The 24344-nt window shown below is 34.5% G+C and overlaps 1 protein-coding gene across 6 annotated transcripts in view; it reads right to left on the bottom strand.

Moving 5' to 3' along the window:
• Cdh18 (cadherin 18) overlaps positions 1-24344 on the bottom strand; it is a 769132-nt gene that overhangs the window by 165797 nt on the left and 578991 nt on the right. For all 6 annotated transcript variants that reach the window (XM_026783735.1, XM_026783736.1, XM_013349758.2 and 3 more), the window contains one exon: positions 15319-15613. In XM_026783735.1, coding sequence (XP_026639536.1) covers positions 15319-15613 — 295 coding nt within the window. The remainder of the gene's footprint in view (positions 1-15318; positions 15614-24344) is intronic.

Genomic DNA, 24344 nt, shown 5'->3' with positions numbered 1-24344 from the left:
GATGTTTTATTCTGGAGAACTTATCAGTATATGTAAGAAAAATAATGAAACTTTATGAAAGGATATTTTATGGTTCAAGAAAATATATTTAGAGTTAAAAATACATAAAATTGTCCATCAAGTATTTCCATTTTCAGGAAATCTGCAGTGCTTCAGAAATTACCTTGAGAGAATATTTTAGTAATTTAATAAAGATATAATTTAATAACTTCACTGTCGAGAATAATGTATCATGATTTCAGTATATTATGACAAAACAATATTAAAATAACAAATTAGGTGCTCTTCAGGTCAGTGTGTGAGAGAGCCCCTCAGTGTTATTGTCCCTGGTGAATCATGAATGCAGCAATCCCATCAAACTACAGCTTTCTGATAAGCTCTTACACCTGCTCCAGTTGGACTTTTGAGTAAAAACTCATCAATATCTATATTTGTGGAGCTTATAGTACTTCTACTGCAGTCTTGCTAAATCAACATGTTTTCGAACTCCCTGATAAATACTTATGTTTATACCTATCGGTTAGTTCTGCCCTTAGCTTTGCTTCTGCTGTACCAGCAATCATAATTTATTTTTCTCCTTTAGAACTATTTATATAAACACATATCACACCGTAAGGTGTACTACATTGTTACTACATAGCCTTCTACAGAGTAACGAATGTATTTTTTCTAAGGTTAAATTTGAGAGACTGAATACACAAAAGACAATGGCCAGACAATAGGTATATATAAAATAATCATAATGGGAAGTAATTAGCAAAGATAACTAATTCATTATCTCCCATTATCTACAAGAGCAAACCATGAACAAGATCCACCTGTAAAACAGGCTCAGGAGAGTTTGGATAGTCATTATTAGCTTTGTTCTGAGAAACAATGAATCATTATCCTCCTGCCAATGGCCAAGAAATGATCAATAATTGGTCAATAAAATTTTGCTCTTTTTTAATCCCAATTTCTAATTTAGACTAAGCTAAGAAAGTCTAAAATTAATCTCTAATAAGTCTTACGGGATGGTGAAGTTTTATATTATTGTTCTTGTGTGTTCCTCATTCCAAGAGCTTCTAAAAGAAAAGTATTAGTAGGTCTTGGGTTTTGTATGGTAACTAAATCTGAAACATCTCCATGTATTTGTGCCTATGCAGGAGAGGAAAGGATAGTGGCTGATCCTCAGGCTTGCTTAAGAATTTAGTGTATCGTTTTTATTTGCTAGACTTTAACTAAAAATATAACTTACATTAGGGAATACAAAATCTATTTTCTCAAGTCAACTAATGTTTCCAATAAACTTAAAATGATACACATGCCAATTATTCTACATTTTGCACCAAAGTAAAAACATTCAAATAACTCAAAATTTTGCTTACGTTAAAATCAAAATTAATACCCTGATGACTGTAAGTATTCTATAAGTCAAAGTTTATACAACTTACAAGTCTATATATATATATATATATATATATATATATATATATATCCTGTCTAGTGTAATATATTTGATCTCCTATGTATATATTTCATCTAATATGTATGTATATATAATGTTTTGTATTAATACAGTCTTTTAAAACAGTAAATTATAACTAATACAGTACATTTGCATAATTGGCAAAGAAATATTTACAGCAGATTATTAAGTGTATACATAAGTGCATATTTGTTTATGGAAGGAGCTCGATCACACTATAACACTTTGGGTCCTTCCTGAGAGTAGAATTTTTTGCTGGTGTGTAACTCAGTAGAGACCACATTGGTCTTGAACTCATAGACAACTGCCTGTTTCAGCATGCAGAGTATTGGGATTTAAAAGCCTGTGTCAAGATAATCAGGGCGATTATAGACCTTTGAATGAACATAGATATTCTTATTTTAAGGTAGTACGATGTATTAGGTTTGCTTCTGTGAAGACATATGACACCCAATTTGTGTTTATCTTCCTTGTTTTTTTTTTCTACTTCCATGAAATTATCCAATATAACCAGTAGAGTTAACACAGTTACAAAAGGAGACTAAACAGCAATGTATTTCATTGTCTTCCAGCAGAGCCTGACCTGAACACTTGCCATAGAACTACATTCTGATAAACTGTCACTACCACCAAAGTCCTCCTACTGGTTTCCAGTGACAATTGCCTTCTCATGACTTGTCTTCTTCCCTCTGGGACTCACCAGATTTCAGCTTGATCACCACCAGGGGTCTTAGAGAAGTCATCACACAATATCCAGTCTTCAACACTTGTCCCTGATCTGACTGGGACCCTCTAGCTAGCCTATTACATCTTGAGACCCTGGGCTAGTCCACATCAACAGAGAAACTTTGTTTCAGGCTTCTTGAACAGATAGTTCAAGACATAAAGGAAACAGAACACTTTGATAACGAGTGTGTCACCAAATGCCACACAAACATAGAAAGTTGAATTTCTGCCCTGATGTACATAAGCTTTATCCTGAATATTGTGAACACCCATGCTTAAAGAGGAAATATGATTTGAATACAATTGAAAGAAAAACTCAATCAACAAACGAACTCCATTTGAAAATTTAAAACCCATAAGAAAAATTCCAAAATAACATGCCAGCTCCAAAGTACAAATCCCAAATTTTTTGCCCCTGATGAAAACATGGACAAATTTACGAATTCAAAATAATTATTACTGTGGAAAAACAACTGATAAAAGACAAACACAAAGAGAAAAACAAAACAATGAAGGAAATACAACACACGAAAAGAGAATGTGATTCCATTTTTAAAAAATCTAAACTGAAGTAATATAGGAAATGGAGCTTGTAAGAAGCCAATTACAAAACTCAGTAGAAATCATCAACCAAGCATAAGCTTTGACCTAAATCCTACAAAGTTATGTGGGCAAAGATAAAGCTAAATTTAAAACCACTGAAATTCAGTGGAGACTAAAATTATTTTAATATAAATAATAAACATTGGGTGGAGATAGGCTTCATGATCCTGAGTTTTCAGTGGACAATGATGAGAATCAGAGTAATCAGCAGTCACAGAAATGGCTGGGCAAGATGCCACATACACATGGAACTCGGGTAATTTGGGATATGGCATGGAGAAAGGAGGAATGTTGGGGTTTGCTGGATTCCAATGAGCTTCAGGTTAATAAGAGGTCCTTTTTTTCTTTTTTTTTTCAAATAATAAATCAAATAGTAACAGAGATGATACCCAGGATTTTCCTCTGGCCCACCCACACACATGCAAGGCTATTGTAATACACACACACACACACACATCCATTCTCTCTCTCTCTCTCTCTCTCTCTCTCTCTCTCTCTCTCTTTCTCTCTCTTTCACACCCACACAATTTAAAATGAATGAAAAAAGAAAATTAAATATATACAAGCCAAAACTTTGTCCTATAAATGAATATATTGAATAGACTTCTCCACTGCCATCAAATTAATATGTAATTTGCCTTGGGTTATTTCATTCTTTATTTTCTATCTTATTGTAATGGTTTTGTGTGTTTGTGTGTGTGTGTATATTTCAATTTCCTACAAAGAAGACTAAAAATACGACAATAATCCTTTGTCAAACATAGAAATAACAAATATTAATTTAATTTGAGCTAGTTATGACCCAGAAAAAGGACAAAAAATATTTATTCCCATAAGGTATTTGTTACCATGACCTTTTCAATTCCATACAGGAATTTTAAGGCTTGTCTGTCTCTGAAATTTGCATACAAAAATTACTATAAGCGTGTAAATAAAATAGTATGATGTAATCCAAGGCAAGCTACATATTAATTTGATGGTAGTGGAAAGATCTACACAATATTTTTTTTACTGGAAAAAAGGCAAAAGGAAAACCAAAAATTCATCTGTACCATAAAATTCAAACCACTGACTTACCTCAGCCTTTAAATGAAAGTGAAAAGGTAGTATGGATTATTTGAGACTTCTTTTTTTTTTTAAGTTATAAACTGATTGGCCCATTAGCTCAGGCTTCTTATTAACTCTGATAACATATTAACCCATTATTCTTATCTATGTAAGCCACATGATTTAGTACCTTTTTCAGCAGGGCAGGTCACACCCTGGTTCTTTAGTGTCTGGACAGGACTAGGGAGAAATGGGCTTCCTCCTTCGCAGAATTCTCCTGTTCTCCTTGCCCCACCTCTACTTCCTGTCTGGTTGTCCTGCCTATTTGAGACTTCTTAAATTTAGAATTTTAAAATGTAATCATAAATAGGAAAAGAGAAAATATACTAGTGCCCAAGTATTTACCACACACTTTCCTCAGATTTTCAAACAATGTGTTGCACTTATTATGGGTCTGTATGCCTACAAAATTCTTTCCCTGAATGGAAGTATTTGTGGAATGGGTGGCCACACATTAATACAACAAAATTGAGAGAATAATTGCTTCAAGTGAGGAGGTTGCAAAAATTGTCAGACTAAAATGAAATAATAGTAGAACTCCCAAGGCTCCTCTTCAAATATTTCCTTCCATTCTGGGCTTGGCCTTATCTTTCTATCAAATGTCTTTCTAATGCTAACACTTTATAATCAAAATCAGAATCTCCAAAGCTTCTCTTTCAGGCTCTGGAAATACTACCCAGCATGTATAAGCTAATGAGGACCTACACCAGCTAATTGAGCTGAGAAAAACGTGGGAGTTATTGTCAGGACACCTGCTGAAACCTAACACAAGAGTCACAGGGCAGCATTCACAAGCAAAGCATCAGTTTGAGCTTTGAGAAGTTGCAAGCCAATTGTCTGTTACCCCACATAATAATGATCTGGCTACTGAGAAAAACTTAAATGCAATGGATACTGCATTGGCTTCTGTCTTCTATTTCTTTCTCTTTTTTTTTGAATTTGAAATATTATCTTCTAGGCTCATGTGTTTAGAAACTTGATCCTTCACTTTTGGTAGTGCTAAAGAAGTTGTCGAAACATTGGGAAACTATAAAGTTATCCTGGACAAAGCAGACTACTGAAGACCAGCCTTGAAGAATGACATTTAGACTCACATCCCAATTATGCCAGGGCAATAGACACTTCTTTCGGATTTTGATCATGGTGTTCGCAACTCTCTTCTGGCACTGACAACATGCCCTCTTTTCCATAAAGGACTGTATAACCTCAAATTATGAGGCCAAAAAAAAAATCCTTCATAAGTTTTTATAGGGTATTTGGTCACGTCAAAAGTAACTAACTCAGTCACTAATTCCTGAATGACATTTTGTATAAGATGAAAGCTAACTAACATTTAAGAAAAGTTATCAGAACAAAGAAACAAAGGAAAGAAGGAAGTTTTATAACTTGGACATTTTTGTTCAATGGACTATTTCTCAGATCCACCATATAAAACCTCACGTATAAACCAGCTATTATGTGCATTGTAATATAACCCATGTGTTATTAAAACCATAACATCAGCAAGATTATATCTCCAGGGTGACTGTTGGGATATGGAATCTTGAATCCTGGCAGGTGTCCAAAATGATGCTCCCAAGATGTTTGGTCTGATCTAAATCAAGGACCCAGCAAGCCATGCCGTAAAACCATCACCCATCTGATGCCTTTTGTTGCTGTGCAACAGGGAACACACACAAAGAGGCCCCTTGGCTTTTAAGACTATAGGGGAAATAAACAGAGGAATAATAATGCTTAAGTATATCACACAGAGCAAGAAACCTAGTAGATTAAGATTTAGAAGCAAAGCAAATGGCAGTTTAATACCTGAAAAGTTTTCAGTGTTCCATTGAACGTAAAGTTTGTAAATGATATACTTGCAATTATTTACATTGTATATAACAGACTAATAATCCGTGTTTCTGTCACGTGTTCTAATGTCTAAATATCTTACTCATTTCAGAGACACTCTTCCAGTGAGAACAGGAACATCATTTACAAATACTGCTCTATTCATTCTTTTTTAATTTCTCTTCTGTCATATTTTACTAACCTCTGACTCAGGAGACATATAGTCTTCTGTGTAATGATGTATACTTAATTGGACTATGGTAAAGCATAGTACTGAATTATATCACATTTTGTGTTATTTGCAAAATGACTGGACAGTTTATACAATTATCAAAATAATTCGGAGCATTATAAAAGCTTACCCTTTTACTTGGTGAAAAAATTAGAAACAGTATTAGAAGGAAGAAGCAATGGTTGCCATGATGCCTCCCCAATTAGAGGCTAACCTCCAGAGGTTCATGTTCTGGAAGCTTGGTCCTCATGAGGTGATGCTGAGACACGAGTTGACTTTCAGGAATAGAAGTGTAGTGTGATGACAATAAGTCACTGGGGTAGTCACTGTCTTTAAGGAACCAAAGTGGCTCTTGTGGGACCATAGTTCATTCCCTGAGAGACTTAATATTTAAAAATATGTTCATTCCTCAACCCCACAACCTCTCCATCATTGTACAACAATTTGCAGGTAGTGCTTAGCAGATGCAAATAATCTTGTACATTCAACCTCAAAATTATAAGACCATTCCTTTTCTTGTTACGAGGGCTCAGTAATTTGATGTGACATCAATGGACCAAGATGGTTATTACCATCAGCATGATGATGCACTGCAGTTATAAACAAAAGGAAAGAATCCTAAATTTCAATTGATATAATTTATAAAAGAATATTTCTGGTAGATATAGGAAATAGTTGACTTCAATAGTGTTAAAATATGTTCATTTTCAAATACTCTTACTCTACAGAAAATTATTAAATATGTATATAAATATAAATGTACCATATTCACTGATGTATATGCAAGTATATGGCTTTTACTACTAGACTGATTTACTGCAAATAAACTAAATAAAAATTATAAAACGTAATTTTTTGCTGGGCGGTGTGGTGCACGCCTTTAATCCCAGCACTCGGGAGGCAGAGGCAGGCGGATCTCTGTGAGTTCGAGACCAGCCTGGTCTACAGAGCTAGTTCCAGGACAGGCTCCAAAGCCACAGGGAAACCCTGTCTCGAAAAACCAAAAAAAAAAAAAAAACGTAATTTTTTGAAGCTTGTGATTTCTAAATCTCAACTACCCAAACCACTGCTATTTGTTCTATAGCCAAAATACACTAATCTCATCTGTAAGGTTGCTTTTATTATATATTTTATGAAATTTAATATAATTAATATTTCAAAGAAGAATTGCATGTAGAATAATTTGGGTCATAAAATAGATAATAAGCATTCTAGCACTATGAATTTCACTTTGTATAGAATTGTAAATTATACAATATATTATTTTTTCATGCCTCTATATTTTTTCATTCCATTTTCTTGCATGTTCCCTATGCTATTAATTCTCAAGTGATAATTGAGAATAACTCAAATTTTCCTTTAAAACCATTTATTAATATGTGGAAACACCAGGTTTGAGTGTAGCAAGAGAGATGGTACTGATACTGTGGATTAGTGGCCAGGAAGGATGTTAACTATTCTCCTATGAGCAAGGCAACTGTAAAAGTTCAATGCTGGGAACTATACTGATCTCAAATATGATAACAGGTTAAATTGCACTGTGTAACAAATGAGAAGAAACATTATATAAGAACACTTTCCTAGAATATCTTGATTTATTTTTTGCATCTGTATTAAACCATCCATAATACCACATGCTTTTATGTTGATTATTACCCATTGTTAAGAAACCTACAAACACACTAGACTTCTCCTACTGAGAATATGTAGTTACAAAAATAACCTAACAAAAATCAACCATGTGAAACTAGTTTTAGATCCTATCCTTTGTGTTCTCATTGCATATTTTACAAAGACATAAAGACAGTATTAGCACAATGCTTTTATAACATGGCAGTGCACATGTACACACACACACACACACACACACACACACACACACACACACAGAGTACTAAGTCGGCTAATATCCAGTAGAGGAAAAAGGAATATTTCTCACTACTTTTCTACTTGAAATGCAACATCTGCTTAATTTAATCCTGTTTCCCTATAAACATCATGCATTGTGAATAATCCCTTGTTGCAGTTCTTCTAGTCCACAAACGGAGCTTCCCCTTAACTCTAAACAGTTCCTCTAGGCACAAACCCTCATAACAATTGAGAAGGGCAATGTAGTGAGGGAAAAAGGGTCCTAAGAGCAGACAAAAGAGTCAAAGACACTGCTGTTCCCAGTATTAGAACATTTGCTAGTATTTTATGAACAATATATTTATACGGTGTTTAATAAGAATGATAGTCTTCCATTTAAAATAAAATAATAACTACTTTGCAGAAGAAATTAATATGATCAGTATATACATATGTTTTTTTTTCTCCTTCAGATATTTTTCTGTTCAAGTTGTGAATATTCTAAAATACAAGCTCATTCTACAGTATAAAATAAGGATTGTTTTAGGTTTAGTTATGGAAATTTGTGTACATGAATATGTGTGTGTTCTGATTCCTATTTTCACAGTGTAAGTAGTGTAGTAAGGACTATTACTGCAGATATAGTTATATATGTGTGAAAGCATTTATGAAGTATCTCTGTAAAATGCTGACCATTTCAGGACAGAAAAAAATCACCAAAATGACAAGTAAATTTAAAAAAAATCATTGAATTCTAATATTTTCATAAGCCAATTAAAATGTTTTTGGATAGGGGTTAGATAGAATATATCCAATATGGCAGAATATTGCTATTGCCAAAAGCCAAGGTCATTGATCAAATAGCCATATGCCAAATAAAGATCATCTTTTTATGAGTAATTGATCAGGAAAACCCAGTTGTCACCTGTAAAAACAAAATAGCTTCTTCTCACTGCTCTTAGATGCACATCAGAACTAAGTGCTAAGAGTCTGTTGATGACAACGCATACTGTTGAGGGATATTAGATCACAATGTGACCCCTGAATTGTGTTAATTAAGTAAACTTAACCTTGAGTCTGGAGATGGCATTAAATACTAGTGACAGAAAGTAATCATAGAAGATCAGAGGGAATCTGGAAAAGATAGAGAGAGACACAGGAAGTAGAAAGGTATGGTTTGGAGTAGCACAGCCTTTTGTGGTTTGGCAAAGTAGAAGCATGGTTCTTCCATGGGTGCTAGCAGGAAAAGAAGGTTAGCTAGTTGTTACTTAGCTTCTCTGAGCTTGCAGGTTTTCACCCCAGGCTTGGAGTCTCACGTCATAATTAGAATGGCAGAGATTTAGTTGAATATACCTTTATCAACCGTGACAGGGCCAGTGCCTGCAGAGGCAGAATTCACTCCAGTCCCTGGCCTGAACCTCCAGGCCACTGCTAGATAAGCAGAGCTGTACCTAGAGGGTTGCAAATGCTGGCTGAGACAGTAGTAGATTAAGATATAGCCACTGTGCAGAAGTGCAAACAATAACGCACTTTCATTACAAATAGGGAAATAAAGCTAGAACTCAAACTCCATAGTTATACATGCTGTTAAATACACACTAACAATTTCAACCAGCTGAGAATCCCCAGAATGACCACACCAGCTTGCCAGGCAATACACCCACTAAATCAATAATGACAAACATCAGAGGAACAGCCTATCACTCTCTGATTGGACTTGAAGCCCACTCTATGGAGGAATATGCATGACTATACTGACAAAATTGCATGGCTGAGGTGTTAGGCCCTACTGTGAAAATACTACTATCTTAGCAACTAATATATTTTTTTTACTCCCTTGTAAATTCCTGAAAATATATTTTGATCATAACAACCCCCAATTCCTCCTCCTAACTCAGTATGGACATATTAGTGTTGTTAGAATTATTTCTTTTTCAAAATCATGTGGCCATATGATTCCGTTGCTATTATTTTTTCTATTTATTCTTCTCTCATATATTATATCCTTATTTTTTTATTTATTCTTCTCTCATATATTATATCCCCACTGCAGTTCCCCTCCTCTCTCGCATTTCTCACCCACTTCCCCTTCTTCCCCATATCCACTTACTTTCCATTTCCTCTCAGGAAAGAACAAGACTTCTAGAGATATCGACTAAATATGGCAAAAAAAAAAAAAGCTGCAATACGAGCGGGCACATATTCTCCCATCAAGGTTGGATAAGGCAACGAAATAGGAGGAAAACAGTCCCATCTGCAGGAAAAAGAGTCAGACACTGCTCCTCACTACCACTGTTAGGAATCCCACAAGAGCACCAAGCTACCCAACTATAAAATATATGCAAAGTACTCCTATCTGTGAGTGCTCTTGAGTGTCAGTGATTCTGTGGGCCTTGTTCTCGTGCTGTCCTTGATCCTTCTGGCTCCAGAGTCTTCTTCCCCTTCCTCCACCTAAGGACTCCCCAAACTCCACCTAATATGTGGCTGTAAGACTCTGTGTCTGCTACCATCGTTTATTGAATGAAATCTCTCTTGTTTCTCTAATGACGGTGATGCTAGTCTCCAATCCCAGCCTTTCTTGAAGGAAGAGAACTGTGAATCGAAGGTTTTTGTGGACAGGTTGGTGCCCAGTTCCTCCACTTGAGGCCTTGCCTGATTCCTGAAGATAGCCAGTGTAGGCTCCATGTCCCCTTTACAAGGAGCCTTAGATAGGGTCACTCTTGTAGGTTTCATGGCATTTCCAGTGCACTAGGTTTTTACTTCAATCCCCATACAACACCAGTTCCAGTCATCTCTCCCAATATTGTCTTCATCCACCTCCCCATTTTATTCCTCCTGTTCCTATCCCTACGTAGTCCGAGTCCAACGAAGATATCTAGTATATTCCCTTCCCAGGGAGATTCATGTGCCCCCACTTGCCCTCCTTTTTACTTATCCTGAATCTGTGTACCATAGCATGATTATCATTAACTTTACAGCTGACATCCACTTACAAGTGAGTACTATAGCATGTTTGTCTTTTTCGGGTGGGGTTATCACACTCAGACTGGCTTCTTGCTATTCCCATCCTTTGCCAGCAAATTTTATACTGCCAACTTTTAAACAGTTAAATAATACTCCATTGTTTAAGTGCACCACACTTTGTCAATTCTTTGGTGACTGTAAATCTATGTAGTTTTTGGTTTCTGGCTATTACAAATAGTGCTGCTATAAACATAGGTGAGCAAGTGCTCTAGGAGCATGATGGAACATTATTTGGGTGTATGCCCAGGAATTGTTATAGAATATTATCTTAAGATTTGTTACTTTTTAATGTAGTTGAACAGTGGTTTAATGATGAGAACATGTGTTGCATTGTTTTATATTGCATTTGTTTAACTCTGTGAACCTGTGTTACTTTGCCTCTCTAAAACATCTGAAGGCCTAATAAGGAGCTGAATGGACAATAGCTAGAAAGGACAAAGATAGACGAGACTAGCAGACAGGGAGAATAAAATCAAATATTTTAATTTAATAACAATATTTATTTAATTTAATATAAATTTAATTTAATAAAAAATAGAAGGCAAAGTCTTGCAGGAGCAGGGGAGCCTGGAAAGGAGGATGCCAGGGGCCAGCCATGACCTAAGCTGCAGAGTAAGCGTGAAAGATTATAGAGGTAAAGAAAGGAAAAAGCCAAGAGGCAAAAGGTAGATGGCATAATTTAAGTTAAGAAAAGCTAGCTAGAAACAAGCCAAGTTAAAGCTGGGCATTTATAAAAAAATAATAAGCCAAATAAGATTTGGGATCTGGGTAGCAGGCCCCCGAAAAGTAAAGACTCCAAAGAGTGAAAAACAACCAACAACAAGGATCATTATGGCTGAATCTTGAGATAAATCAAATCCCAGTTTTCCGAGAAACTGCCTTATTATTTCCAGAGTGGCGGTACACGTTTGTACTCCCACCAGCAAGGAGTTTTCCCTTTACACCACATCCTGGTCAGCACTAGCTGTCATTTGTGGTTTTGATCTTAGCCATTCTGACAGGTGTAAGATTGAATCTCAATGGGAAAAAGATTTTCACCACATTCGACAGAAAGTTAACGTCCAAAATTTGTATAAAGTTTTCATGAACCTATATATCAACAAACTAACTAATCCAATTAAAAAATAGAGTGCAAATAATAAATCAATAGTCTATATTGTTTAGAAAGTCTTCTGGACTCCCCTGACCAATAATTTAAAGGAAGGCTTCTCCTGGATGGTGATAGGGGTTTTATTTGTAAAAGGAATTTTTAATAAACCATGGTATTTTAGACAAACAATACAATATCATTTTTATCCTCAGAACACAAGTATAATCTTCATGTTGACACTGTGATGACAATTTTGACAAATACACGACATTATTGTAAATACATGAGATGCCTGACACTTAGCAAGTGTTTAACAAGTGTTCCTTGTAGTTGTCTGTTGGATCATTTTCACAGTTGCTATGGTGACCAGTAGTCACAGACTCAGGCAAATTTTTGTACATTTTTTGATGAAAAAAACTCTCGCTATATTTTTTTTTTAGAACAGAGAGCATGCATTCAAAGGAGCAAATCTCATTAATCTATTAATTAGTACTTCTATAGGCACAAATAGTTTTGATGGCAAGCATGATTTGAATATTTAAAATAGCTGTTAGCTGCACTCAAGCAGAAAGGACGTTTTCTATCACAAGTCATCTGACGTCATAATTACTCTGTAGGTCAGTGAAAGAAAAACGAAGTGAGAATTTCATGTTTCAGCCCCAAATCAACTTCCTTAAAAGAAAGCAGGATTACTACTTCTAAACAGTACTGAGCATCACTTTCCTTTGGATTCAGTGTTAGATTCGTTTCTTTATGAGTAGCTCCCCAATGAAACCTTAAACGCTGTAAGTAAAGTGCTCGCTGTGGATGGATGAAGACAGGAGTTCTATCTGTACCAGCCACATGAAAATGGCACAATGCTGGAAAATCAGAAACAGGCAGAGAGGAGGAACCTGCTGGTCTGCAACCGTGGTATAATTGGCAAGCATCAGGTTAGGGAGAGACCTGAACTCAAGTTAACATGTGAATAATGCTTTGGTAAATTTGAAAGAAAAAAAAAAAGCTGCCTGCTGGTTAGATAGATGGCAGCATGTTTTATAAAGGAAGGTGGCCATTTGTTTATGCCACAGGCTGTCCTTCTATGAAGTGTCAAGTACTGAGGCAAGACTTGCAGAAAACTTCCTGGCTCAATCAGCAGACACCTTGTTACTCAGGACCACAGCACAACTCTCTAGTTGTTCTGCCTCAGGTCTTGGTCCCTGAAATCTCTTGCAATGCAACTGACAAACTTTCTTTTCTAAAAATAATCAAATTTTAAGCAACTGAGCAACTCTTCTTCTTTCATGTTTAAACTATGTAAAATGCTTTTCATGTGAGTGATTGATTGTGCTTCAAGAAATGATCTTTAGAATCAGCCAGCAGGGAGATTGTCTCTCCTGCAATTGCTTGATGGTCCCTTATCTTCAGTATATTAACATTTTACTTCTACATTTATAGTCCGAACAACATCTTCTGTTATTAAGCTCAATATATAAAGAAGTTGCACATACGGTGATTTTAACATCAGCTTCCATACAATCAAAGTACAACGTGAATTATTTGTTATAATTACACACACATACACATTTTGCCACAATAATGAGCTCCCATTCATTCAAAACCAATAATAATATGTAATATCCATAATTTGGCATCTGGCCTCCAATAAACTACTATCATAAAAAATAAGTTTTCTACAGGTTGCTCATTTCTTAATAACTTGTTATGTTCTCTTATACTAGGATACCAGTCAAGCCGAATTAATGACCATTCATTATTTCAGGACATTATGTACACTTTTCTCGTGATTTACTTTTAAATATAAAACATTATAACCCTGCACCCCCTCAATATCTCTGTTGTATTCGCTAAAATCCTCCAGTTCTCTTCCATAATTTGTCAATTAGAAACTGCCTTTGGCTAATGAGGAGTCTGCCTATTTTTTTGTCTCTACTGTCATTTCTTTCTGACACTAGTGGTTTCATGTTTGCCCTTGCCCTGTATCACACAATGGGAGCCTACCAGCACATTTTTTATAAGCGATGGTGTATTAAAACTTGTTGCATTTATAAATTGGAAGGGGCTTAGACAACATGATATTGCCCTGCCTGTCCTAGACAGGCACGGGGTTTATTTTTAGGCTTTGCTCATAAGCTCTTGCCTGTCTTGAATAACAGTGCCTAGTCCACCATTTTTCGCCTTAAATGTCCTTAGAGACCAATAAGCTTGAATATAGTCTGAGAATATGCCAAAGAGTGCTATGGCTAGTCCCTGAATTCTGCTGCAGACGGAAAAATGTTGGGAAATTGTTTTTCCCCAGAGGCTCTGGCTGAGAGCATCTCTCTCTTGATTTCTAGCCTTTCTCCATCAGCTAAAGAGCCACCTGGCTCTCAAGAGAACTAAAATGGGCTGCAATTCTAAAACGAAACAGAGGTTCACTGCTAGTAAGGTAGCTTTATGTGAACATTCACGGGCTGATTACAGGATATTATCAGCATCTATAATATCATTATTCAGAAAAAGAGTGACATAGATATTTAAGTAAAATACAAAAATTATCATTAAAACATGGTTCCTGACAGCAAGTGGAATCCTACAAAGTTGCCAGAAAATTAATACAACTATTTAAGTTCATTTTAATTACTTTCAGGAAATTTATTTACGGAATAAAAATAAAAATAGGCTATCAACAAAAATCAATGAGTAGAGAAAGTATCACTAATTCATAGACATTGAGAACTGTATGAAGATAAAGATATTTCAATTTCAGTACAGCCATGAAATGAGATAAATCTTAAATTAATTATTAGTTGATTATTTTCTAAAAATGAGCATGTGTACTTCATGCTATCTGCACATTTAAAATAATCTAAAAATGAATAACATAATATTTATATTTTGAAATATATATGTAATGGCCTAACATATGAATAATTTTGTTGGCTATTGAAGCAATAACATCTAATACTAATGTCATTATAGTTAAGAAGGACCTGTAAGCCTATAAAACATGTAGTCTGAAGTTCAAGGTGTCATACACTCTGTCTTCAAAGCAGTTACTGTCAAATGTGTTGGCATTTACTATTACTCAATAATATGAAAGAAAAATGTACAGAATCAAAAATAATGCCAATTAAGAAAGAATTACATATGTTATCCAACTTAGGAATTTTTCCTTGACATGTCCAAACCATTATCTGGACATACATGATCAAAATTTTATTTCAATTAATAATATATGATTAAATAATCAATAAGTCTTTATGTAATAAAAATAGCCTAACATTCTAGAAGTTTCTCGAATTTCTACAAATATACACATATATATATTTTAAAGTTCTTCATAAAATAATCCTTTATGTTATCAATAACATACATTAATTTCTACATTATAAAAAATAGCTTCCTTACCCATATCTGACATCTCAGGCACAGTAACGATGTATGGCCCATCTGTGAACTTGGGAGCATTGTCATTGATATCTTGCACTTTGATGATGAACTCAGATTCAGGTTCCAGAGGCTTGTTTGTCCTTCTGTCAATAGCCTGAGCATGAAGAACATAGTGTGTTTTCTGCTCTCTGTCCAGGCTTTTGGTTGAGTGGATGTCACCCGTCGTGTCGTCAATGATAAATATAGTCCCAGCGCCTTCCCCAGTAAGGATGTACTTGACAGACCCGTCACCTTTGTCGGAGTTGGAGTGCAGCTGAAAAACAGACATAGACAAAATCAGCTTGATCTATATTCTGACGACATATGTTTTCTGGAGATTATCAAGAGATTAAGAATTCAGTTTTCTTTTACACTGAGAACTTCATGCTACAACAGCCATTTCCTTCTTTATAGTTTTCTTTACTTGGTATTAAATTGATACTTTGCCTTGATTTCTCCAAGTTTCAATAACTGTTTTAGAAACTGATAAATATTATGCGTTTTAATTTTAGTATTTTTCATAATTACTGTTGTCTTTCTTCTTAATAAAGATTATACTGTGTAATATTAAGTTAGGAAATGATATTTCTACCACTCCATCATCATGTTCCATGTCTGGGGAAATTTTCATGAGAAAATTCATAAAAAATTTAATCACCATTGATTATTGACATTAGATATTGAAAGCATAGGAGCAACTGAAATTCAAACTTTCATCAATTTTTCAAAAGCCAAAACATATATTACCAAAATACTAATTTCATAATTTGTAGAATAAAAAGTGTAATATCATTTCCAATAAATGTTTCTATGTAGAAATTATACATTTTGTTGCTATCTTATTTACTTAAGGAACTTGGAAATATTATGACTAATCTAGTTAGTGGAGAAATATTAACCAGTTGGTAATATTGACAAATGATTCTATTTTTCATTTCTTCAAATGATAAAATATATAATGTTAATTTACAAATATTATCTCAGTAGAAAATAGCTAATGTAAGAAAGATAATTTTAGAATATAAATACATAAATCTGAATAATGTGTAAAGATAAAATAGCTTCTATATGTCATTTAAATCTAAGTGAACGAAATTTATATGACATAGCTTAATGTACAGGTAACTTACATTTAAATTTAATTTGTGACACCAAAATAAATAAGATTCACTGCCAGGAGAAGACAAGGAATTTTGTGAAACCACTGATGTTTATTTTTTGATAAACTGTCTCTGCCTCTGAAGAAATGTGAGTGGTTTCCTCCACATGAAATCTTTTTTTATGAGTTTTTATGAATTTAGCTTTTTAAGCACAAATTTAGTTCAACAAATATATCTTCACAATTTGTAAAGCACTGTACATGGACATGCCAGAAGTTATGATTAAATTAAACATAGTTTATCACTGATAATTTAGAAATATTTATAAAACTGGATAACATTACTAATAGTTACACCAAAATACTATAAACTATAGTGGGAATTACATATCAGTTGTTCATAAAACATAGCTTTAGTATTTATGTAACTAAGGTGATTATCTCATTAAGGAAATTTTTAATCTTTTAGCGAGCTTGATTAACTTTTAAATTCATTATTTCACTGTAGCAATGATAAAATAATAAATTTTATTAGGATTTAGTTCACTGGTTAATAGTTATATAATTTTGATGACAACTGATGCTGGAGGAGCAAAGTGAACCATTGAGGGCTTTCCTTCCCTGTTCTAGCCTTTCTCAGTTATCCATTTCTACTTTCCAGGTTTATTCTGCAATAACGTTTGAGCCTGAGAAAACTGTACTTGTTCTACTGTGGATTTTTAATAAGAGATTTGTAAGTACCCAGAGGAATCACAGTATGTATATTAGTTTTTAAGAAACAAGGAATGAGAATAAAGGGGGAGGAATGTATGAGAGTATTGGAACTAAGAGAAAAGAAAGGATTCACACACGTGGGGGTGTGTTGCTTTGAAGGATGAGACATAAAATAGAACACAGAAAATTTTGGAAACAAATAAATATATGTTTCATTACCTAGGTCTAGGCAATGGTAACAGAAATATTTTAGTTTGTCTACGGTTCACAATCAAACTTCACTGAAAAGAATTAGGAGTAAAGCATGAAAATTATAAATATTCAAAGCATAGAACACTGATTTTATAGATACTAAAATCTTATTCATTTGTCTAAAATTGTCAAAGTATGTCAGGGAAAAAGTATTTGGAAAATAGCAAAATGTTTTGTTGAAAAAAATTCCAACTTATACTGAGTTATTTTTCTGAAAATAACTCTTGACTCCACAATGACTAAACTTTCTCTGGGACCTGCAGCCGGATTAAAACTATGCTTTGAGTGACCTGCTATCCAATGTGTAATTAGCATGATAATGTTTAATATGCCATTAAGAATAAAAAAACAATATAATCAACCTTGCTATCCTTGGATTTCTCATGCAATTATCTTTTAAAACTTCAGCTAATTTTTAAATGTCTAAGTACTCTCCCATGCTCTTAACCCCAAATTTGTGTGTGTGTGTGTGTGTGTACGTGTGTGTGTGTGTGTGTGTGTGTGTGTGTGTAACCATTTGATAAAAGTTTTCAATATGATGAAAGCATCCTTAAACAAACTGTCATACATGTCAGAAGTACTGGGTGATAAAATCGCTTTGTAGCTTCAGGTGCTTTTCTGGGTCAGAGGGTGTCTGTTAGCGTTTCTATTGCTGCGACAAAACACCATGACACAAAGGCAAGTTGAGGAGGATAGGATTTAATTTGGCTTACAGTTCTAGATGATAGTCCATCACTGGAGAATGTCAGAATAGAAACTGAAACAGAGCTGGAATCAAGAGGAACGAGCAGATGCAGGGGCCATAGAGGGGAGCTGATTACTTACTTGCTTCCGCTGGCTTGCTCAGCCTACTTATTTTTCCCTATTTTTTTTCCTTTTTTAATTGATTTTTATTGAGCTTTCCATTTTTCTCTGCTCCCCTTCCTGTCTCTCCCCTCCCCTTTAACCCTTTCTCAAGGTCCTCAAGATCCCAATTTACTCAGGAGCTCTTGTCTTTTTCTACTACCCATGTAGATTAGATCTATGTATGTCTCTTTTAGTGTCCTCATTGTTTTCTAGATTCTTTGGAATTGTGAATTGTAGGCTGGTTTTCTTTGCTTTATGTTTAAAAACCGCTTATCAGCCTACTTTCTTAAAAAGCCCAGGATACCAGCCTGGGAATGAAGCACCCCCAATAGGCTGTGCTCTCGACCACTGATCACTAATTGAGAAAATGCCTTACAGCTGGATCTCATGGAGGCATTTCCTCAGCTGAGGCTCCTTCCTCTGTGGTGACTATAGCCTGTTTCAAGCTGACACACAAAAACAGCCAGTACATTTGGGTTTAGGAAAGAAACGTTTTTCTTTGTATAACTCTTTAAGGCATTCTGTCATTCATTTCTCAGTCCCCGTTTTATATGTTTTTAACAAATATAGATCACAATCCCTTTATTACAGATACAGACTTATACAGAGCACTACACACAGGCAACATGGAAAGACAGAACAGATACATAATTGATAAGCCACAGACAGCATTGACCACAAACTATAGACTAACAGGAAATATGAGTTAAAAAGTGGTAGAATCAAATTTGGGGTTCAGGCTTATTCATGTTAATCAAGAGATTATTACTCTCTAATTTTTTATTATGGCACTGAAACATTTTAGTGCCTTCTCTAAGTTTTCTTTATTACATTAACCAACATATTTACTAAAATAACAATTACAAGGTGTTACGCAGGATGAGAAATGAATGAATAGACTTATGAAATTTTGTGAAGGAGGTTATATTGTCATTTTTGTAGTCCACTAGGAGTGCAGAAGCTTCATTTATGTCTGATTGCATAATAAACAATGGTAATCAGTTCTTCTTTAGCAGAGAAAAGAGAACAAAGGGCAAAGATGAAAAACAGGAAGGTAGTCACCCAGAAAATAGCATGAACAGTTTTCCTACATTACCTTCATCGAGTGTCTTTTTCTTGGTGTTAAATAGAAACATATGGCCCTCACAAAGCTAATGTGGCACACATGAATTCACCCCGGAAAACTATTTATGCACACTAGACCACATTAAGATCACGACCTAAAAATTTATCGTTTTCACTCCAATGCACAGTTGCTCTCTGGGGATAATATGTAATTCCTTGGGGATGAATAATTTTAAAAGGTTAAGGACATGGTGGCAGAGTCATTAATTTTGAAAGTTGCTTTGAGTTAGGACTTCAAGCTCTATTACAAATGTGGGCCATTGAGTTAAAAGTGCAATATAGTATGTTGTGTAGCATTTGTATAGGGGAAATGCTTGTCTTTATATTTCAGAGGAGAAGAAATAAAGGGCAAATATCCAATGTCAACAATCCATCATTATCAACCCAACACTGTTTTTATGAAAAGTACTGGTGAAACAATGTGGGATATAAAAATTCACAATAATTTGAGTCCTTCACAATTACTAAATATAGCTTTAAATTGTTATATTTTTAATTAAAATTTTTGCATGTAAAGTAATATATCCTTGATATATTAATGAATTTATGTTGTCCCAAACACTTCAAATACTAGAAATATCTTGCTACCTCTATACCAGTTTCTCTGTGAAAAAAGATACAATAATTATATCTTAAAATTAATTATCAAATTTTATTATAGAATATATTTATTCAATCAAAAAGTAAGTAACATAGTAAGTCAAAGCCTAACAATATTTTAAAAAGATTGGAGGATAAACAATTAGCTTCATAACATCAATATGAAAAGATATTTTGAGTAAATATTTATCATTTAAATTTCATCAAATTTACATTTATTCCTGGAGAAGTAAACTAATAAACAAGGAATAGAAGGACAGGGAAACCAAAGGGAAATTATACAGAATATTGATCGTGTAGGACAATGGTTTTGCACCCTGTAAAGATTTGTTACTTGTATTTCTTTAATAAAATGCTGATTCCCAGTAACTAGGCAGAAAGTATAGGTGGGGAAAACAGAAGAGGAGAATTCTAGAAAGAGGCAAGGCTTGGTCTGCAGTCATCACCCAGATGCAGAGGAAGCAAGATGAGAATGCCTCACTGATAAAAGTTACCAAGCCATATGGCTAACACAGACAAGAATTATGCTTAATATAAGTTTAAGAGTCAATAAGAAAACATGTGCTAAGAGGCCAAACAGATTATAATTAATGTAAGCCTCTGTATGCTTCTTTGGAACGAAATGGCTGCAGGACTGGGTGCTAGAGAAACCTCTGTCAACAGAAATCTAAATACAAGCTTGGGGAAATCATACTATACAATATGAGAAGTCCCATGTCTCTATCATTCGAAATGGTCATAGTGACATACTCCCCACAGGAATTTTGGAATGTTCCATCTAGTTGTTCTCAGTGTTTGGGACCCTAAGAATACAAACAGTGGTTAAGAATTTCTTTTTTAGTTGTTGGGAAAACTCAATACCTGATCAAAAAGTTGGAATTGGAATAAAATTCATAGCATACATATCTACCTAAGACATAGTGACTTTCTTTTGTCTCCATCAGAGTCTACTGATGGAAGAAAGAAGTGGCAAGTAGTAGCAAAAAAAGAAGAAGAATCTCAGAGAACATTAGACTTGATTTCAAATCCCAGAACATATTGACCCATATTCACTGACCAAACATTAGGGTCCAGGAGAGTTAGTAATTTCTCTCATTCAAATGAAGATATTCTCTTTATGCTAGCTTGTTTTGTTTTCAATGGAAAACAGTGCTGACATACAGGAGAGGAAAGAGACAGGTATTAGATGTATTCTCAAATATCCATGTGAAAGTAAAGTAAAAAAAAAAGTTATTTAATATGATCAACACTTTTAGTTCTTTTAACCATCTGTGTTTGAATACCAACAGTGTTTATTGCTTGTTTTGTTCTTTTTATCAATAACTAGGTTACAACTCTGAGAAAACCATCAGAATGACATTCTGACTGGAGTCTACAAGTATATCAAAGATGAGAACAGGACAGTTGCCAAAAAAAGCATAACAGATATGTACTCTTCTGAGAGGTCACAACCAATTCAGTAAAGGAAGAGAGAAAGACAAGGGTTGGAATAAAGAATGAATATCATGCCGGGCGATGGTGGCGCACGCCTTTAATCCTAGCACTTGGGAGGCAGAGGCAGGCGGATCTCTGTGAGTTCGAGACCAGCCTGGTCTACAGAGCTAGTGCCAGGACAGGCTCCAAAAAGCCACAGAGAAACCCTGTCTCAAAAAACCAAAAAAAAAAAAAAAAAAAAAAGAATGAATATCAGATACTGTTGGAGTATTATAGGAACACTGTGATTTAAACAGGCTCTGTTATGCTCAACACTCTGCACACAGATCTTTATCTTACAAAGATAGTTCATAGAAATGAAGATTCAAAGAGAGGTCTCTTGAAACTAACAAAGAAGCCTCAACGAATTATTTCTTGATACTAGGAATATTACTGAAGATCTGTTCATTTCTTATTCTAATCCAGGGAGAATTATCTAAAACTTATGGTCAGTTAAAGTTACTGAAAACCATTTTTATGTTTCAAGTAGTCAAGTTTGGAGGATTTGTTGTAGAACTTGGAAGGGTCTAACTTATCATTCTGATACATTTCAGATCGACAACAATGCTTACCAAGTGAATATCTTAGGGGACAGTGTTGACAAAATAAAATAATCACTTTAGAAATATTTCTAGCAGATTTCAAAAATAAGATGCCAATGTGTTCAGAGGAGCATTGGGAATAGGAAAGGCTCGCTTGGTATTGGCATAAAAACAGAGAAGTTGATCAATGGAATCGAAGAGAAGACCCGGATTTTAAATCTGCTTCTCTTTCTTAAAGAACCTCAAGGTACTGAGTTTTTTAAATTTGTCATCGCATTTCCCATAGATCTTTAACTTCTTTAGCAATTTATTTTAATGTATGAATCGATTTAATATCATAAATAATTGATAGTCATTAGATGACATAGATTTTAAAAGGGAGGGGAAATCTAGGCATCATCTTAAACTAAATGAAATCAAAACACAACATTCCAACATAATGATTTTGAATCCTAGAAATTTAGGATATAGGAATAGCAAAAATAGGAAAAAATACATGGACTAAAGTATAAAAAAGATGTCTTGAGGCTCCCTCACCAAGTTTCCTAGCCTTGTGGAAGTTACTCAACTCATGTAAAAGTCCTCATGAATTTTCATGCTAGAAAAAATTTCTGCAAAATCTGTTATTGTATTTCTCCCTAGTGTAGTTAATTAAAACGAAAATGGTATTCTGCATTTTTAAATTGAGTCCAAGTTGTTCAGTTCAACACCTGAAAATATTCTTTATTCTTTCCATTCTTTTTCATTTATTTCTTCCTTCTTTACGTGCGTGCCAGTTTGAATCAGGATAAAAAAAAAAAAAAAAACCAGAGCTGTCTGACTCTGCCATCTCTTTACTGAGATTAGTAGTTTTGATGTGCACTTGTCTCAGATTTTCTGCTTATTATTTTTCAATTGTTTTCTGATTCTGTTTTCTTTAGGAGATCTGCCAAATCCACTCCTTTCACCAGCTGCCGTTGATCGATTCGCTCCTCATGCTTTCTCCCTTGGAATATTTAGTGTTTTCTCACCTGCAGAATCAACTCTATTTCCCTTCTCCCATACCAAGACATTCACTCAAAACCTTTGTGAGTTTCAAAACTTTGAATCTGAATAGTATCCAGGGGAAACACATGAAAATGTTCCCAACGTCTACAATTGAATAATGCCCTATTTTTTGTTATCTCTGCTTATGCTCTCATCTTGTGGATGCTCATTATTCATGCTAAATTAAGATAAAAACAGAATAAATTTGTTCCTTAATTGGTAATAATTTAAAACTAATTATTTCAAACAAGTATTGTCTATTTGTCTGCCTGGATTTAAGTGAATACCTTTCAATTTTAGTTCATTTTAAATATTGCATTTTGTTGCTTAATATGGTCAAATTGACAAAATTTAGAATCAATCCAGGAGAAAAAGAGACTGCACAACAGGTCATACAAAAAGTTTGCTGCTCCATAACGTATTCACAGAACTCCATGTCAGCGTATCACTCATCACTGTGTAGATGGTAGAGCATCACCGATATTGTGTCCCATCTCTCCACAATTACTTTACTCTCACTGAGAGCAGAACCAAAATTCAGTCCACTTTGTTCCATATCATGAAAAATTCTGATTGTTAATAAGTATCATTTTAAAATAACATGATTCAAACTTTAATAACTAATTCTTTTACCACTGTTAAGGATTAATCTAAAAATTTTTACACACATACAGTTCTGTGGTCCACAAAATTCCCCAATGATTCAGTCTATTGTTATTGCTCTTGGTGGGCCACAGAGATTGAAAGTGTCTATTGCTGAAAGTACATGCACTTCAGAAAGAAAGCCCAGGGAACTTTGAGTTGAAGCTGACCTATTTCGAGTATATTGAAAATTAGTAAATTATAAATGTGCAAATATAAATGCTATATTTTAATATTATACTAAGTTATATTTAAGTTGTACAATACTTGATATATGTTTGTATCTAATAAAACTGTAAATGTATTAATAATATGAAATAAAGGCAGAAGCTTTTGGGCTTTGTTAAAAATAAATATACATATTGTCTGTGTTCATGTCCTATACACTAATTTAAATGAGAAATTTGAAAGATGAAGATGACCTGGGACTCTTGCCATAAGCATCGTCAAGCATGGTTTGTGCTCGGTATGAGGGTACACATCTACCATGCTAGCAACTCAATGGGGGTCAGAAGGGTATGAGGGTCCAAACTAGTGCAGAAAACATAGAGAAATAAATATCTCCTTTAAAAATAAAAAGTACAGTTTTCAATATAAATCATAAAAAGTATGAAACATAAAGAGAATAGGAGCTGGGAGGTGGTAGTGCACGCCTTTCATCCCAGCACTCGGGAGGCAGAGGCCGG

Source organism: Microtus ochrogaster, chromosome 19, assembly GCF_000317375.1.
Source record: "Microtus ochrogaster isolate Prairie Vole_2 chromosome 19, MicOch1.0, whole genome shotgun sequence".
In the NCBI taxonomy this organism is placed as follows: Eukaryota; Metazoa; Chordata; class Mammalia; order Rodentia; family Cricetidae; genus Microtus; species Microtus ochrogaster.
This window is presented reverse-complemented; position numbering and strand designations above follow the sequence as displayed.